A 20,057-nucleotide genomic window follows, 5' to 3' on the forward strand; every position below is an offset into this window, starting at 1 on the left:
AATTTTAGTAGGAAATATAAAAGGAAAAGGTTTTAGATTTAATAGAATAAAAATATAATATATGAAATTTAAGTTTAATACTATTAAACGTAATGAGATAATTATTAAAATAAGAAATAATGAATTGTCTATGAGAGTTTTAAATAGTTAGGATCATTTTTATAAAATGATATCTTACATAGAATGCAAGTAAGATGATTGAAATGTAGGAGAGCGTTAAGTGTTTTTTTGTGATTGTAAAGTACCTCTAAAACTTAAAAGAAAGTTTTACAAAATTGTAGTTAAACATGTTATGTTATATGGAGTTAAATGTTAGACTATGACTCAAGCACATGAGTAGACGATGAGAGTTGCAGAAATAAGGATGTTAAAGTGGATGTATGGACATACGATAATAGATAGAATAAGAAATGAGAGTATAAAAGAGAAAGTCAGAGTTGTATTTATTGAGGGAAGACTCTGAAAACATATTTAAGATTATACGAGTATATACTTAGATGACCAATAAATTCTACAGTTAAGCGACTTGAAACTATGACAAATACAAATATCAAACGAGTAAGAGGAATACCTAAAAATACTTGGTGAATAATAATAAAATAAGATAAAATATATTTAAGTATAAATAATTATATAGTAGAGGATAAATCTTAATGACCTAAAAGGATTTATATACCTGATCCCATTTAGTGAAATAAGACTTGATTGTTATTGTAATTCAAATTTATGATTTCAGCTATATCTACCCAATTTTTTTTATAAATTATTTTTAAAAGTATATTAAAAAAGAACACATTTATAATTTAGTATTTTTTTTTCATTACATCCCTTCAATCCACCAAATAATTTATTTGCTCCTCAAAACATTAAATGTAGATAAAATAACAATAAATTAGAGGGGGTATATATATAATTTATAATTTATCCTTAATTAAATGTCATATGATAATTAAAACAAATATTTTAAAAGAAAAAATTATTTCTTAATTGTTCATTTAAAGTGAATTTAAACCGTTTTTGAATTGATAATGATCTTTCATCTATTTAATCATAAAATACAGAATGTCTTACTTAGATTCTTTATTTTGGGAAGTAAATAAGGAGATATTAAACCCACGCAACTCAAGTGAATAAAGTTGAAAAGAAAATATATTTTTTATTTTTCAATTGTACTCAACGACAACCAATTAAAAGGAGTATTCTCTTGATCACAAAGTCAACGGCGACCAATTTACTTAGCGGATTCGGGCTATCGGACTTCCAGGTATTTGTGTGTCGATATGCTCGCCATTTCTCCAATAATGAAGGGCGTTTTTGGGTTCTTATTTCTTTCCCAAACTCGGAACACATCTCTCTCCTTGAGCTTCGAACGCGCTCGGAACCTTCCACGACAAATGGCGGTTGCGAATCGCATGAGGCGAGAGCAGAAGCGGAACCCATCGTCCCAGATCTGACGCGCGCTTGCTCGATCTCCGCATTCCTTCTTGTGGTTGCATAGATTCGATCGGTTCGAGCTGCGATGAAATTCTTCGACGATTTGCCGCCGATGGATCACTTTCGATCCGAGGACATGAGCCTCGTTCAGCTCATCATGCCCGTCGAATCCGCTCAACTCGCCGTCTCCTACCTCGGCGAGATCGGCCTCCTCCAATTCAAAGACGTGAGCAGCCCTAAACTTCCAGATCTGATCCCTGAATCTAGCTGGATGCATTTGCCTTTATCCTTTTTTTTATCTTATTGTTTCGACTGGACTTTTCGTTTGAAATTTATTTTCTTTTTTCCTTCCTTGCACTGATGCGTTTGGTACTGAATATTATATGTTTCAAATTCCACCACGGATACCCCACAGGACTAACTCGACTAGAAAAGGGAAAACATTTCTCATGCAACTAAATCTCGACGAATCATTAGTTGCCAGATTGCAAACGCAAATATCGGAGATTGTTCAATAGTCGAGTGCGATCAGTTTGGGGTCTCGTATTTTGTTGTTCTAAAATTTTGATGCTGTTAACTTACGGAGCATTTGCTTTCACTTGATTATTCCTTTTTACCTTTTACAACTTCTGATAGTTTTATGTTCTTGAGAATATGGAAGACTCACGAGCAGAGTTCCTAATTCCTATTTTAAGATCATGAAGCGATCAGCAATATAACCATGTCCACTCCTGTTTTCATTGCAGATCTGCGATAACATATAGCATGACGATATACTTTTATCTGATAAGAAGCTATCTCCCTATCAACGTAGTTGAGTAGCATTTCTCTCACATCTTCGCTAACATGACAGACACTTATGCACATATACATTTATTTGTTTGTGAGTTGGTGGTCAAACCTAATTTCTCTTCATTACTCATGTCCATTATTCATATATGATAAATTGAAATTGAGCTAGACCTTCTTTGTAGTTCAACAAAGGCAAAGGTGGGTTTGGTCCATTATAAGAATCTAAAGGTGACTGATATTAGTCCCAAGACTAGAAGTTGATAGAATGATCCACCTTTCTTAAATAGAAGAGAAAAATTCTGTGGCCTAGGCAAAGCAAGTTTGGATATTACCAATAAGGTATCTCAGTATTATAACCAATAACAATCAATCATAATTGTGCATAAAGTCTAAGACTTGGCACATGGATTCCTTGATTAAGTCTGCGTGATCAGTGGCAAGCTATCTGGATCAATCTTAATCATGGGTCAAACAAATAACTGGTCTACTACCAATTAGATTAATTTAAAATTAAAAGCATACCCTTTTTCAAATATTTAAAAATAAATTCGGAATTAATAAGAATTTTTAAGTATCAAAGTCTAATGATTCATATATGAGAGACTGACATCGAGCTTGATCTTCCATGCAATTCAGAGTAGGGAAAGGTATCCTTTTTGACAAATCATTCGTAATTTTAGGTTAACTCCTTAACTTGATTTGTTGACTTTTACAAACATCAACATTTTAGGTTACTCTCACATTCTCACTTGCTATTATGGTGACACTTATTACAAAAGGGTGTAATTTTTCCTGTTTCATATTATGTCGTGTTGGCAGTTGTAAGCCAAAATATGTACTGGTGTGACTTTTTTTTATTGCAAATGCTGCTTAACATACTCCTTGAGACTTTGCATTTTTTTACTTATGTCATACATATTAACCTGAGTTGATGTGTCTATCAGCATCACTGGTCATTTTACTCAATTGGATCGTCTTAGTATTGCAAACAACCATACATAAGTTATGGATCTAGTGACATTTTGAAGCATTGTCTAATTCTCATATTATCTTGCTAATAGATAGTCCTGAATGTTGCAACCTCTATTTGCATAATTCAACTAACATTCCTCTTTTTTCTGTGCAGTTAAATGAAGAGAAAAGTCCTTTTCAGCGAACATTTGTTAATCAGGTATATACTTAATTAGACTTCTTTTAGGTTTCTTTTAATCTAACTAGTAACCCTGAATTTCATAGGAGTTGAACTGAACTGTTGGTGACTTGCAAGTGATATCATACTAAGTAAAAGTATAGCGTGCATAATATGTGTGGGAATAGCCACTTCAATCACATCGTTCATCTTGATCAGAGGAAAAATTACCAAACATCTAGCATTCCCTCATGTTTAGAACCAATGATTTTTTATTTAGAAAAAAAGAAAAATTATGACTTCACCTTATTGAATATGAATAATAAGATATAATAGCACGAAACTTTGAGTTCAATCTAAACAAATCAGTATATTATTATTATTTTTCATAACATGAGATTTTTTATCAAGATGGTAGTATGAAACAAATGTTATTTCCAATTTGTTAAGAATATAATCAATCTCCTATTATGTTATGTTTGAAATATTAAAATAAAGGTAATGTTGTTAGTTGCTGCCATTGGCTTGCCCTAGGACTAGCTGACCAGTTACCTACAGTTCTGGACTATTCATTTGGTTTAGTTACGAGTTGGCAGGAATGTAATGTCAGCACTTGGAGACCTATTGCTGTCATTCACATGATGAGTCAGGCACACAAGCATATGACATTTTTGGCATACTGATCCAGATGAACAATTTGTTGGGGTTTCAAAGTTGCAAACAAAGTCCCACGTTGAAAACACACTCATTCGTTTCAATCCTACACAGTTGGAATGAGTTAGAATAGGATCAGAAATGGTGAACATAGAAAGATTTTTTGAACTTTAATGCAAGGTTAAACAGAAGAATAACCTGTCATAGTCAACATTCTAATTCTTTGAGGTTAATAGGTGTTGGGCCATAGAAGTCTACAGACTCTAAGTAAGGTTTTCTTAGTTGATCTAGACATTATTTGTTATTTCTATCAGCTTTCCAGCTTTCTGCTTCATTTATCTTAGTTACTTGGCTGGAAGGCCTTTGTTCTTCCTTATTTGAAAAACTCACGTTTGGTAGGGCTAAAGTCATGATATAGTACTGTTGCATTTTATAAATTAAAATTTTGACAACAGTGTTCATTGCTGGAATAACAACATTTAAAAGGTAACTAAACTATTACATTAAAATAGGATGATTTAGTTTCAAGACAATTACACATCTATTTCCCTTTTGGTGTCATATCATACTCTACCTAACCAAAGAGGCACCTTAATTACCCTGCTGCCTGCTGTGTCGTGACCTTGTCAGCACCTTAAATCCTTAATACTCTATCAGACATCATGTTGCAAATTTGACATAGTCCACACCTTGCATCCATCAGATAGTTCACACTTTGCATCTATTAGAACTCCATACAGTGATTGACAGATGCAATTACAATGTGCAAATGATTGATGCACTTCAATATTGTGTACAGTATTTATGTGATTTCTACTTGTCTTGAAGGCTTGTGTATCTGTTCATCTTTCTTAATAGAATGGTACATTGGGAAACTTAAACGGTGTCATCCAAATGATCAGTTTGAATTTTGCAATCTAAAGGACAGTTTCCTACAAGGAGGGAAATAACTAGGATTTGAAAGGAGCTGAGGAAAAAAATATTGGAGGGAATGATTTTCCTAGTTTGTAATCCCATTGGAGGGACGAAAAGAGGGCAGGAAAGTTAATTTGAAATTTGATTATTTATTAAATATTGATTAATTTAATAGCTTTCAAAAAATAATAATTGCTATTTTGACGAGATTTTCCTTTCAAAATTGTGCACAATATTGCTTCTACCCAGTTTGTCTGGAAGAGGTCTGTTTATGTGCCAGGGAAACATTTAAAAGCCACTTCCTTTTGTCCTACCATTTCCTTGGACAAAATCAACAAGTTCATTTCCTTTTGTCAGTCCTACTGTAGGAAATACAGCTATGTTTTCTGTGCTGTGCTGAATATCTGATGGTTATTTGCTCCATTTACCATCTTATTATTGTTTTTGATACTTTTGCTTCTATTTCTTACTACTTTAGGCTATAGTAGGTTGTGCCTTTGTGCATCTGGATCAATCATTATATTGTCTGATATTAATTTTCTTCTACTCTGAAAGGTAAAGAGGTGTGGCGAGATGTCAAGAAAATTAAGGTTTTTTGCTGATCAGATAAGCAAGGCCGGCGTTACAACTTATCCAGATTCTGCTTCAGAAGAAGTGATTGACTTGGAGCAACTTGAGGTATGTTGCTTTTCTCAGTAGACTTATTGTCTTGTAATCTTTTGTTTTTCATAATCATAATGTTACTAATAACATTGATATTCTCTTGTTTTAGATAAGATTGAGCGAACATGAGGTTGAACTTCTAGAAATGAATAGAAACAGTGAGAAATTGCAACAAACATATAATGAGCTACTTGAATTTAAGCTGGTGTTATTAAAGGTAATTTTCTAGTTACTTTCATGTATTTTGGTGCAAGAATATCTTAATTTATTACTGATGATTCTTGAAATAGAAACTGGAGTTTAACTATTTTCTTTCCTAAACCCATTTGCAAAGTTCTACATGTTCATTTTGTGCTTGAAATTTGTCTGTAATATCTAATTTGTCTGTGAAAATTCAAGTATTCTTATTGAAATTTTCCTCCCAGAGCCTATATTTATTTGGTCATGATATTGACTTGTGGATTTAGCTAGCCTTGCACAATGCACATCTTTTGATGTATTTATTCATGAGTTTGGGTGACTAAATCTGGATGGTAGCCTAAGCATGAGAAAAATTTATTGTATATCTATGTCTTCCACTGTTCACATTTATAATCTATGAGAAAACTATAAAAAAAAGGGCAGCCCGTTCACGAAGCTCTCGCTATGCGGGGTCCCGGGGAAGGATCCATTGTACGTAGCCTTATCTTACTTTTTGCAAGAGGTTATTTCCAGGATTTGAACCCGTGAGAAAACTATAAATGTGCTAAAAAATATATTTGCTGAGGATGCTTGATATTTTTGCCTATACTGCTCAGTATGGCCATCACTGTTCCTGATTCAAACGGTACAAATTTGATACGAAATTCAAAAAGAGAAAGAGTGTGAAATATAACAAAAGCATTGAGCCTAACATACATGCATGGTTTAGAAAGAAAAGTTATAAGAAAGACCAATTTAGGAAGACATTCTTTAATTATCTGTTACTTGACTATATATAACTTGTATGGCATTAGGATAGAGAAATTTTGACCTAACAATATGAACATAATCTTAATTCCCATTTTCAAATATCATCCTTTCTAAGCTGTTTATATGAATGTATAAAATGTAAATTCATACAAAAATAAGTCGATATGGTTATGCGATGGAGCCAGAAATTTCATATCGAGGGGGCGAAATGTATGTGTTTACATTGAGGGGAGGCGACTGTGTCGTTGCCTCCCATTCGCCTCTCTTTCACTCCCTACCGCCATCGCGCCCTGCGCCGTGTCTCCACCCCTACTTATGCAGGCGTCAACTTGTATTTTGTATTGTTTCTAGTCAAGAGTCATCATTAGCTGTATTCAATTACTTAAAAATCTTTTTTTATCATTTTTATTACATTGTCTAATATTTGGTCTTCCTCTACTCCATACACCTTTCGTTCCATTAGATTCAACTCTTGTTGGTGGACAATATATTCAATGTCTTTGAATATATCTATATCATCTCAACCTATTTTCTCTTATTTTATCATCCATTGGGGATACACTTAATTGTTCTCAAATGTTAATATTTTGATCCACCTAAAATTTTTATCTTTACTACATTTACTTATTGTTTGTGTTGTTAATGTCTCCTAATAGGTCAACACTCCAACCTATAATATAAAAATAATAATGAATATTTTTATTTCTTATTATTTACATATTAGTATCAATAACACAAAACTAAGAGCATCCACATCAATTTCTCTATTACTATATTTAAAATTTAGGGTAAATGACCTAAATTTAGATAATCACTTTTCACTACATACTACATCAAATACCTTAAAATTTCCATCATCCTTAATTTTTTTATTATTTTCTTCTCTTTCTTCTATTTTTTATTATTTTATTTATGGAATGAGTGGAAGAAGAGAGATTAAAAAGAAATATTATTTTATTTTTAGGGTAGAGGTTTCATTCCCTAAATTTAGAGAATCACTATTCATCAAATATAAATTTAAGAAATGGATAGGGTAACTGATGCAGAGGATAACTGATGTGGATGCTCTAAGTACTTCACTTTATGCTAAATATCAATATATTTGTAATGTAACTCAAATGTACATCATCTAATTTTAAATATAAAGCAATATAAAATTCAATATTTTCTTGACTACACTTTCATTAATGTGTAAATCAACCATCAAATTACTCATATTCCAATCAGCCAAACAAACTCACAAATTATATCTTATTGAATACTATATCTGTTGTGGTATACCAAAGATGTTGTGAATTTATGTTACAATAGAAAAAAATATTTCTATTCACACTAATTATTCCAATTAAATAGATTCTAGATCCATAAAATCTTATGAAACATAACAAAACACGTTTTGGTTATATTTGCTATTGGATCTCTTGGTATGATAAAAAAAACTTTCCATATCAAATTAGGTCAAAGTTAATTCATATGGAATTGCTTCGGGTTATGCAATTAACCAATTACTAAAAGCTTTAGGCTTAGTGATACAGGTTTATTGAAGTATGAGGTATCCCAGTACAAATAGGAGAAATCACATTTGATGACTTTCTTATGATCATGCAAAAAACTCTTCAAAAAAAAAAAAAAAAAAGAACTACACAGTCTTGTGGGCTTTCAAGTTGCCAACTATATTCTTTGAACACAAAGGGAATTCCTCTTATACTGTTTCTTGCATTTATTGACACTATGGAAATGCATTCTTTGAGGCATTTCCATATTTATGATAGGCTGCTTCAGTGGATCTGCACTTATGTTTTATTCCAGGCAGGTAGATTTCTTGGCTCAGCTCAAAATCATGCAGTCATGGCAGAGACTGAGTTAATTGAAAACAACTACTCTATGAAAGATGAGGACGGGTTATCTTTGCTTGAGCAGGTTTTATTGCCTCTCCTTGTTAACTGTAGTAAGTATGTTGTTTAGTCATTTGGTTACTGAAACAAGAATATCATTAAAAGTCTATTCAGCCCGAGCCTTCAAATATGGCTGGCTTGAGATTCATCAGTGGGATTATATGCCAGTCAAAAGAGCTAGCATTTGAGAGGATGCTCTTCCGGGCCACCCGGGGTAATATGTTCTTCAATCAAGCACCTGCAGGGGAGCAGGTCATGGATCCAGTGTCTGGTGAAATGGTAAGAGTATCCTTCCCTCACTTTTTTTCTAACATAAGCCATATTGATTCTTGATACCATTTATTTTCTTAAGGATTTCAGAACATTTTAAAATTTCCTGACAAAGAAAACTAATAACCTAGCTCAATTTCCTTTTCCCCATGCCTCTAGACCAATGTTTATGTTTTTTTTAATGACATTAAGTATATTTGTGCTCATATTATGTAGGTACACAAGACGGTATTTGTAGTTTTCTTCTCTGGAGAGCAGGCTAAGAGCAAAATACTGAAAATCTGTCAAGCTTTTGGGGCAAGTTGCTATCCTGTACCAGAAGAGAACAGCAAACAGAAACAACTGGCTCATGAGGTATGCTGTTTCCTACTCAGTTCATCATGTGATGCATTGTGTCTTAAGACACTTTAACTGATCATTTAGATTTCAGTATGTGCACAAGAATTTTCACATTCAGTTATTACCTCTTGCAGTGATTAAGATTTTATTCTGAAGCTTATTGGGAATATTATATGAGTTAGCAGATATTCTACAATTATGAACTAATTATGATTATCTTCTGCTTGTTCTCTCTACCATGGCATATCAATACTCTCTGAAATGAATTTTCCCTTTTGTCCTTCTCCTTGAAGAAACTTTAGGTTATGCATTATCTATCTGATACTTCATAATCTTCTGAGATGGTGGTAAGTTTTAAGCCTTTGATCTTCTCATTCTCTTAAACTAACGTTGTTGTGAAGTTATTTTGAAGAGTCAAGTGTTAGATAATTTTTTTTAGTATTCACGCATTTATGAAAGAATTTTAAAATAGGGAGAATAATGTTATTATATTGTTATAAATACATTGGTTGATGTTTTAATTAAATTATTTATGTCTGTATTCTACCCTTCTCTCAAAAACTTAGCTTTTCTAGTTGGTTGGTAGTCTTATGATAGATGCCAATCACACTTACTATGACATCCATTTTTGCTATATTCTAGAACATTTTTGTATCTGCAGGTAAGTCATTTAACTGTTTGGGTTTTTGGGAACTTGTCGCTATGTTGTGCCTTTGTGGTTGAAGCAGGGGAGTTCACATCATTGCTGTGATCCATAAGAAATCTATAATAACTAATTTGATATTGTGTTTCATTATGCTCATCTAGGTTTCATTGCGCCTGTCTGAATTAGAAGCAACATTAGACGCTGGAATGCGCCATAGAAATAAGGCGTTGGCTTCAATTGGTTCTCAACTTTGGAACTGGACTATCATGGTATAACTAGTTACTATCCGATCCTTCTTCTACTAGTTTGATTTGAATATCAGTCTTATTGATGAAATTTTTTCCAGCAATACATGTACGCATAGTGATTCATATGGACAAGATGTGCATTATTGATTTCATTCTATTTTTAGGTAAAAAAAGAAAAAGCTGTATATGACACATTGAATATGCTTAACTTTGATGTCACAAAAAAGTGCCTTGTTGGAGAAGGATGGTGCCCAACATTTGCTAAACCACAGGTGATAAATTAATTGATAGCATTATTATCTTAGGTGAAATTATAGTATATAAAAGTGTTTATATCATGGCAGGATAGTTAATATAGTGATTGTTTATAATTATTTTAAATGATCTTTTGATGCCACAGATCAAGGAGGCTTTGCATCATGCAACAATTCATAGCAATTCTCAAGTGGGGATAATATTCCATGATATGGATTCTTCTGAATCTCCCCCAACATACTTCAGAACAAATCGGTTTACAAATGCATTTCAGGAAATTGTGGATGCATATGGGTAAATAACTTAATTTTGGCTATTGGTAAATAACTTGGTTTACCAAATCATGTTGAATGGACAATGATTGCATGAATTTCAGTCAGTGAATGTCATCTGTCTTTAAGACATCATTTATGTTTCCTTCCTAAACTTAGTGAGCTAGAATATCTTCATCATCATTTATCCTGTTAGTTTGTCCATATAAAATTTCAATTCCTACAACTATTTGAATAGGATGCTATTTACTTTGGTGTGGCTGCAACAAGTATGGCCATTTTTGAAACATTACCAGTTGTTGAAAGCTTTCAATGTCTAAGAGTATATTTCAAGTCAGTTTTTGATCAAAATAGTGCCATCACCTAATAAGAAATATCATGGAAGATTGTTTTGAATGGTTTCTATAATTATTAAAAGTCTTTCTCAGGCAATGAAAAGGAAACAAGCTTGAAAATAATTAACTTGTTGGTCCTCTGTGAAGAGATTTCGCAAGAATTAACTAATAAGTTGAAGAATATTTCTTGATAAATTTTTGAAATCACATTTCAGTAATTTCATATTTATGATACGCAGTTCTTGTTCATACGCAGTGTTGCTAGATTCCAAGAATCAAATCCTGCTGTTTATTCAGTCATTACCTTTCCATTTTTATTTGCTGTGATGTTTGGTGACTGGGGCCACGGTTTATGCTTGCTGTTGGGATCACTGGTTCTTATCCTGCATGAGAAAAAGCTAGGATCTCAGGTTGTTATCATCCTTCGACTTTTTGAGAATTTCTTTGTATGTTCTTGACTACAAATTTGTCAAGGGTTTCCAAGTTAAATGCCACTGAAATCAGACATGGTATTTACCTTGTGAAATGTTTTGTTTTTGAATCTTTTGTAATGCATCTTCACTCTTCCTTGGAAGTTAGTTTCTTATATTCCCTATAGAATAGAAATTTGTGCCTACATGTCCTATGTATCCTGCATGAGAACATACTAAATTTGCAATCCTTTGTTATTTCATATCATAAGATGCTATAAATTTTCAATTTTATAAATGGATGGGTGAACATTTCAGCTGTCTCTATTATGATGTAATTGGTTAGAGCCATATTAGGATGGCCTAATTATCTAATACAGTTTGGCTCCGAGTTGTTCCATCCTGTGTTTAAGAAATCTTAAATCTAGATTATGAGCCTGCTTCATTAAGAATTTTGAGAAATTATTGCATTTATTTTAGTATTGGTAGATAGAATTTGCATTATGTTCTTTGCTTCTGATGGATCCATTCTTGTAGTCTTCCTATTGTTGAGCTTCAATCTCATTATTCCATGTGCTGCACATGTTCAATGAAAAATAATAACAACAATGACAAATTGTGAACACCGACTATTTAGCCTATGATGTATAGTTCTTATTTTTGGGCTCTTCTACCGTCCAAACCTACTCTAACATCCAATATTGTTAAATATTTTTTGTTTGATTTGCACTCACTTTCAGTATATCGTTAATATATTCAACATTCAAATAACACTATCATGCCTTACTATTGAGTTGCGAGGTCAATTCTTTTTCTTCTATCCATGCCAGTGGTCAACATCTCTAATCTATTTCTACTTGCCACAGCATCTCTAGTCTATTTCTACCATCCACTTCTGCTTTTGAACCTCATTTTAGTGCTTGTTCAAGCACCACTATGAAGGGAATAATTTATGCTCTATTTACTTCGAGGTGTGGATTGGCGACTCATGCAGGGCCGCCTACAACGGCCTTTCAAGGCCCCCCATGGCTGTGCAAGGCCCCGTAGTCACGAGTGTGAGAAAAACAAAAAAAAATGTGAAGAGGAAGGAAAGTTTGTTTCGTTTGATTTGGGCAATAAAAAAAATATCAAAAAAAATGATCCACATATGGATTATTAAATCCATCTGTCCATTATTTTATAATAGGTAAATAACGGAAAGGATGAGTAGTCCATTCTGTTTCACAAAATAAATGGCAGAAAATTTTCCTCATGGAAAACTTTCCTTAGTTTTTATTTTCATCTTTCCAAGTAAGGGGGTTAATATTTTTGGTTTCTAGCCCTCACAAAAACATGGAATCCCAAGTGTAGGTAGATGGTAGATGGTTGATGGTTTTATTGGGTTAGAAATGCAAGCTTTTCTCTCCCTAAGAAATGTTGGAAAACTTTTACCTAACTTGCAACTCATATCCTTTTAAAAAAACTTGCACATTTCTAGGTTACATAGTAATGATTTGACATCTGATTCAAAAGGACAGTGCAAAACAATTTTTAAGTGGCATTTTACAAAACCACGTAAGCAAGTTTCAGTATTACCTAAATCACGTATCCAACTTTCATAATACCCAAATCACGTACCATATTCCCGAAATATCCCTCTTTATGCACCTAGAGAACTCCAAATCACTTTAAACCAAAACCAATGTACTCCTAAAAACTTCTTTAATGTATTTATGTCCTTGAATCTAAATTTGATACCGTAAATTGAGAGCAGTTAATTTTTAAACTTACAAAAGCTTGATAAAATTTATCATAAGTTCATTATAAGGCTTAGGACAATGATACTCACTAACCAACACCACCAGTGGTTTCCTAGAACTCCCTTGATTTAAAAATTATCTAACTTTTGAATTTTCAAATGATATAAGTCCATCAATTGGCTGATGGACTTTGAGAACTCCGAAGCACTTCAAACTAAAATCAATATACTCCTAAAGACCTCCTTAAAATATTTGTGCCCTCAGAACTGAATTTGATAGCATAAATTGAGAGCAATGAATTTTTGCATTAGTAGAGTAAAAGTTTGGAGATGTGCGCTCAATTTAATTCACTGCTTTCAATTTATGCTATTAAATTTAGATATGAGAACATAAAACATTAATGAGGTTTCTAAGAGTACATTGGTTTTGGTTCGAAGTGATTTGGAGTTTTCTAAATCCATCAGTCAATATCGGACGAAATTGGTTGATGGACCTATAGAGAAAGAGAAGGGGTATTTCTAGAATATAGTACGTGATTTGAGTATTATAAAAATTCAGGTAATACCGAAACTTGTTTACACAGTTCAGTAAAATACCAGTTTTTAAGTATCATGGCATTTATCATCCATCAGCTAGGAAAGAAACCCAATAAGAAGTTCCACAGTTGTATATAGTTTGTTGACTAACAAATCGTTGTGATATGATCTAAGCTCTATTTGTATGGGTTTTTAAAGCTTATGCGAGCAGCATACCAAAGATTCTTCGCCCATTCTTTTATCGCTATCTTAATTGAGGACATTATTTGGAATTTTTTTCCTTAGGCTGTCCCCTCTGTTATAATATTGATTATCATTATTGGCATTTTACATTCATACCCAAGGTTTGTGTATTTTTAACTAAGCCTTATTTTATTGCAATTCCATCCTCCACACACTCTTTATCCTTATCAACCCATAGGGGTGAACTAGTACGAATCTTTATTATTTGACATGCAATTTGACTATAGCTCATATTTTAATCCCATCCCTGTTGTTTCTTTATATCTCTTTTGATGTTTAGAATAACTTCATTGGCGGACATATCACATTATGAAAGTTTATGCTAATAATAGGAGTTTACATTATATGTGAATGATCATTTAGTACATTAATTCTTATTGTGGCATTCGCTAGAATAGAAATTCTGGATCTGGGAAATTTTAGATTCTTATTTCCTTTCTCATACAGTGTGATACACTCCCATAGTAAGCTAAAGCATTTGACCTGATAATTCCTTTCAGCTTCTTTTGTCAATTGTAATTATTTATTTTGCATGATCTATTAACTTAGAAAGCAGGTAAACTATGTTTTTGATGATTTTATGACCCACTGGTTTGGTCAATTTTTCTGTTGTAACTGTCATGATGATCTAAGATAATTTTTTTTTTGACCGTGCATATCAACTGCTTCCCAGAAACTTGGCAGTTTTATGGAGATGGCATATGGAGGGCGCTATGTACTACTGTTGATGGCCTTATTTTCAATTTATTGTGGACTATTATACAATGAGTTCTTCTCTGTTCCCTTCTATATCTTTGGTGAATCTGCATACAAATGCCGTAATGCTGATTGCAGGTAAAGGATAAACCATTCAACTGTGCATACTATTATCTGATGATGCACAAATAGCCTTAGCTTGTCACTGCATAATAGCCATTTGGTTCAGTGGATTTTATGTTTTTTTGCACATTATTAGAACACTGTAGTTAATATAAGACAGATGCATATTGTTAAGTTTTGCAAGTATCTGTTAATATATTTGCTTGGAGATGGTAATTATGATACTATTTCTTTGCTTTACACATCCCAAGCTAGAATCTTATGCTTTCTACTATAGGCAAAGGAAAATCTTCTGAATCAAATCCTGTTAGACCCTGTGCAAGTCTAGTTTTAATGTGTCCGGATTTGAAATTCTGCACTTAGAAGAACATCATATCTGTAAGGTCTACGTGGTCCAGATCTTTATTTCTTGGGCAAATGCACCGTTTAGGTCCTTTTCTGCTTGAACACTTGTATGAGGCTCCTACTTCCAAATACCTCATGTTCCTAAACATCCCCAGAGCAACAGTTTAACCAAGACACTCTACATGACTTTTATACAATAATGTGTTGGTCAACATTGTTTAAGGATTAAAAATTGGAATGGTTTATGGGGTTGATAGGAAGTTTCCAAAATAAGGTCTTTGGTTTTTATAAAAAGGCAATTACTTGGGGTTTTCCCCTTATTTATCTTGAATGAACTAACAGAATATCTTGGCACCTTAATGGCTTGATTCATGATGATCTAATCCAATGACTTGTGATTCCTCAGAACAAATTGCAGTTGCATCCAATTTTGCAACTATTAGATGTTTGGCACACTATTTGCCCCTTCATTTCTTTAAGAATGCTATCCTTCTATTGCTATTGTTTGTCCTAGTATGAAAGTAGTCACTGAGATGTCACTAGAAATTTTATGCATGCATGTACCATCCATGATTAAAATCATGAGCTATGCCGGTCGACATGGGCAAAAATTTTCATTCTGTCTGCTGACCAGCATACAAGAAGCTCCAAAGTCCCCACTACATGAGAGAAACTTAGTGGTTGCCTTCATTGTGAAAAGCTCCAAGCCTCCAAATCACTCAATCCTGGATCAACATCTTCCATAAGAAACTCTGAGCCTTTGAATCACTCAATCCTTTGGAGTCATTTCATTCCTTTAGCAGCATCTCCCTTGAGAAGCTCTGAATCATTTGCTGCGATAAGCTCCAATTTGTCCATCGCTCATCGCAGAAAGTTGTGCCAAATCTCCTCCTCTACGTTGAAACCCTAGTTAAGCTTTCTCCTTTTACAATATTGGTTCACGAGGGAGATCTAAGGTGTATTGCAGCTCATGTTTCTCCAGCGTTGGCAACACCTCCTCTAGACAAATTCCTCGTATTCTTCTTCTTTCCCCTCCTCATTGGAGCGATTGCCACCCTTTGTTGGCGCGGCTATGATGACACACAACAATTTCATTTTGACTAGGGACTAAAACTCTGGCTTGAAACAAGGGTTTAAAATTTGGGTACCATTGCATATGCTAGATTTTATTCTAATGTTTGACTCTTAGCAGCTTCTCTTTGTTCCATAATAGTTGAAACATGCCTAGAACCATATGACACTGAAAATTACCTTTTGATTGAAGAGGTTGAGCGTGCAAAGAGGATTTGGAGCATACTTCCTGAATTTCAATGGCATAGTTGACAGCCACGCGGCTCTGACTTAAGTTCATTATTAGGTTTCAAAATTATACATCATTCAAAAAAAGATTGTATAAGATACTGTCCACAATAGCTTGCTGGATTATCCTAGACTTATTTCTATGTTTTCTGTGTTACAACATGCATACAATGCCGCCCATTGTTAAATTCATTTGTAAGTTAGTTTATATAGCTACTGAAACTTCCACAAATTATGGTAAGAGTCAATATTAACTGATTCATTTAATGCCAACATAGTTGTTCATTCATTGCCAACTATATTGATGCTTGACACATCCTTAGCTCAAATTTCAAAATCATATGTAGTATAGCAACTCTGTTGTTGTAGAATACTCGTGGCTCACAGAGGATTGGACTTTTTCTCTAACTCTTAGATCTCATGCCTTCAAAAAATCATTTTCCTGATTTCTCCACATTTATGCAACTTTTTTTCTTTATATGTCTGATTTTTCTTCTTCTTTTTTCTTAACTATTGTTTCAGTGATGTGCATACTGTTGGCCTTATTAAGTACCGAGATCCATACCCATTTGGGGTGGATCCTAAATGGCGTGGGAGTCGCTCTGAATTGCCTTTTTTGAACTCACTCAAAATGAAGATGTCAATATTGCTAGGTGTATCTCAGATGAACTTAGGAATCATATTGAGTTACTTCGACGCCAAATTTCATGCAAACCCCCTTGATATACAGTATGTCATAATTATGCTTGAATATTGTCTATCTACTCTTCAACCAAGGTTCTGAAATATGAATTCCTTTACTCACTTTTCAGGTATCAGTTTATTCCGCAGATGATATTTCTCAACAGTCTCTTTGGTTATCTTGCACTTCTTATTGTCATCAAATGGTGCACAGGATCTCAAGCTGACTTGTATCATGTAATGATTTATATGTTCCTTGAACCATTTGGCAATCTTGGAGAGAATCAATTGTTTTGGGGCCAGAAAGAATTGCAGGTCACTCTTTGCATTCATCTTCTTTACAGAGAGATGGACGTGTTTTCTATGTGCTCCACAACAGAAGTTTGCTTGATTCTATATGCAGATATTATTATTGGTTCTGGCCATAATTGAAGTTTGCTTGATTCTGTATGCAGATATTATTATTGGTTCTGGTCGTAATTGAAGTTTGCTTGATTCTGTATGCAGATATTATTATTGATTCTGGCGATAGTGGCAGTTCCTTGGATGCTTTTTCCAAAACCATTTATCTTGAAGAGACAACAGACAGAGGTAGAATTTTAAACTTAAGTTCACTGTGACTATTCATGGATGATCTCCGAGAAAAGTAGTTTCGGATGCTCAAGAAAACTCATTGTGAATTCTACACTCCATGACTTGATTCTTTTGTTTTTCTTCTATAATAACATGTTTATTTGAATAAATCTACTATTCGGTTTATTGAATTTTTCACATTGAGCTTACTAGTAACTTTTTTAGTTTTGTTTATTATGGAGCATGTCTGTAGTAAGCTTGTTGAATCTATATTTGCTTTTCAAGAAATTGCAGTCCAGTGCTGTTTCTATTTTACTTGATACTTTATGTTTACATATCTTATCAGTTTTGAGACTTAGCAATAGCTATAATTTTTAGATGATATTTACTGTGTGTGTGTGTGTGATGTCCTTGAATAGCGATTCCAAGGACGGACCTATGGCATTCTTGGAACATCTGAAATGGATGTTGATCATGAACCAGATTCTGCAAGGCATCAGCATCATGAAGATTTCAATTTCAGCGAGGTATTTGTTCATCAAATGATACATTCTATTGAGTTTGTCCTAGGTGCAGTCTCCAACACAGCATCCTACCTCCGCCTTTGGGCCCTTAGGTAAGTGTCACATTAGATAGGGTTTAAGTTCTACCAATCTAAGCCAATTGTTGTTTTACTGAGTTCACTTGTTTATATTGGCATTCAGCTTAGCACACTCAGAGTTGTCGACAGTTTTCTATGAGAAAGTATTACTCCTTGCTTGGGGGTGAGTGAACAAACTTGAATAATTTAGTCTGTCGCTTGTTCCAACTCTTTCAATGGCAAACTAAATTTATCCAATCAAGTTTCAGCATGGGTTGCTTCAGTAGTCCCTTACACCACATATACTGATTTATATTTATTCTACAATTTCAACAATGCTGCTGCAAAATGTGGCCAGAATTTTCCAATGTGATTATATGACATTTAACTACCATTTGTACAGGTACGATAGCATAGTCATCCGGATAACAGGTCTTGTTGTCTTCGCTTTTGCAACAGCATTCGTTTTGCTGATGATGGAAACCCTAAGTGCGCTCCTTCATGCTTTGCGTCTTCATTGGGTTGAGTTCATGGGCAAGTTCTACCATGGCGATGGCTACAAATTCAGGCCTTTCTCCTTTAAGTTACTCGCTGATGAGGAGGATTAATAGGCGGTGCAAGATGAAATGTTTTTCTTCACTGATAAGGACATGAAAGTTTGATAGACAAAATATATCAGTACTAAATTTAATATAGCAGTGGCATGATAGCACAAATAGCCGAATGCAAGACACTTGAGATTTCGACAACCTCCCTCATCAGTGCGATTTTTCCGCGAGCTGCTGGTTTCGATACCATAGATAGCATAGTCAATGCTCCCAAGGATTTTGTTTCAAAGTTTTTAGTCAAATAGAAATGTAGATTATGTTGAATATGAGGCCACCATTTGCCCTCGTAATGTGTTCAAATCAGCCCATATAAATGAAAATATTCCTTTTTCTTCATGTATCTTTCTTTTTTTCGGACTGCTGTACGTTGCCATCAATTAATTTTAATATTCTATTCCTTCTCTATTATATTTTGGGAATCGAATGGGCCCCGGGTTATTGGTTATACGTTATAAAATTATTGCAGGAGAGTTACTTTTTTAAAAAATTAACCTTACTAATCTGCAGAAAATAATTATGCTTGGTTGACTGTCTATGAATTATAAGACTGTAATGGACAATCAACGGTTACTTAGACAAAAACAAATATTGTCAAGTCAAAGATTTAAATGGGAGGTGATTTTGCTCATCTCATGTCCTTAGTTTCTGCTCAGATTATATAAAAAAGATTAATTATAAGATTAATTATTGGTTGATCATCAAGTAATTAAGGGTGGAATTTTTTTTTTTTTTAAAGTATGCGCCCATCGAGAATTTATTAATATCTCATTAAAATGAATTTATCATCTTTTAATTAACTAAGGATAAGTCAAAGATTAAAAAAAAATAGATCTGTTACTTTAACGGTCCCTATAGTATCGATCCCACGAATATGAAGGGAGGTAAATATAGATACGCAGATAATAAGATGGAATAAATGGAGTTACTTAGAGTTATATAAAAGTTAATATTGAAAGTGGAGTCAATGGTGATAATTTAATGATGTTGAAAACATTCTTAGCTTCCTCTCTTCACACATGTCCTTATCTTCCTCTCTTCAAACTACTCAACATTGTCGAGAATCTAAGGGAACAATAAAAAGGAGAGTTGGATCATAAATGTCTGATTGTCAAAAGCAATTGTTACGAAATGTCTCATCATTCATTTCATTTTAAGACGCGTATATAAAAAAATGATTTCATAATAGGAACCATACCTTGCGGTATAAGATTCATCATTCAAATATCCATCAAACATAGCAAAGCCTTTAATATATTCGGTTGGCATCAAACATGGCAAAGAAAGTTCCAAATTACAGACTGAAGTTAGATCGTAGTGACACTTGACCGCAAAGATGAGAATGGTCAGGGATTTAGAAGGAAGCTTGGCAATTGTACGTCCCAAAATAAATCATGAAATTAATTTATAGTTGACTATCAAATTGATT

General features: G+C 33.6%; 1 protein-coding gene across 5 annotated transcripts; it reads left to right on the forward strand.

The window, feature by feature from the left end:
• The first annotated feature begins 1,314 nt into the window (after window positions 1–1,314).
• Window positions 1,315–18,967, forward strand: LOC121974346 (V-type proton ATPase subunit a1-like). 5 transcript variants are annotated; one of them, XM_042525358.1, is made up of 18 exons: window positions 1,315–1,660; window positions 3,353–3,397; window positions 5,480–5,602; window positions 5,697–5,804; window positions 8,348–8,458; window positions 8,548–8,712; window positions 8,920–9,057; window positions 9,850–9,957; window positions 10,101–10,208; window positions 10,337–10,485; window positions 11,055–11,208; window positions 14,400–14,560; window positions 16,712–16,918; window positions 17,002–17,185; window positions 17,378–17,461; window positions 17,863–18,059; window positions 18,148–18,207; window positions 18,427–18,967. In XM_042525358.1, exons 1-18 carry the CDS (start codon window positions 1,520–1,522, stop codon window positions 18,629–18,631), a joined length of 2,448 nt encoding a protein of 815 aa, XP_042381292.1. In that variant the 5' UTR covers window positions 1,315–1,519; the 3' UTR covers window positions 18,632–18,967. The 5 variants fall into 5 exon arrangements, with proteins under 5 accessions (XP_042381292.1, XP_042381293.1, XP_042381291.1 ...); XM_042525357.1 differs by having other exon boundaries at window positions 1,316–1,660; window positions 8,539–8,712; XM_042525359.1 differs by lacking the exons at window positions 18,148–18,207; window positions 18,427–18,967 and having other exon boundaries at window positions 8,539–8,712; window positions 17,002–17,285; window positions 17,863–18,050.
• Window positions 18,968–20,057: the final 1,090 nt, after the last annotated feature.

Source organism: Zingiber officinale, chromosome 4B, assembly GCF_018446385.1.
Source record: "Zingiber officinale cultivar Zhangliang chromosome 4B, Zo_v1.1, whole genome shotgun sequence".
NCBI lineage: Eukaryota > Viridiplantae > Streptophyta > Magnoliopsida > Zingiberales > Zingiberaceae > Zingiber > Zingiber officinale.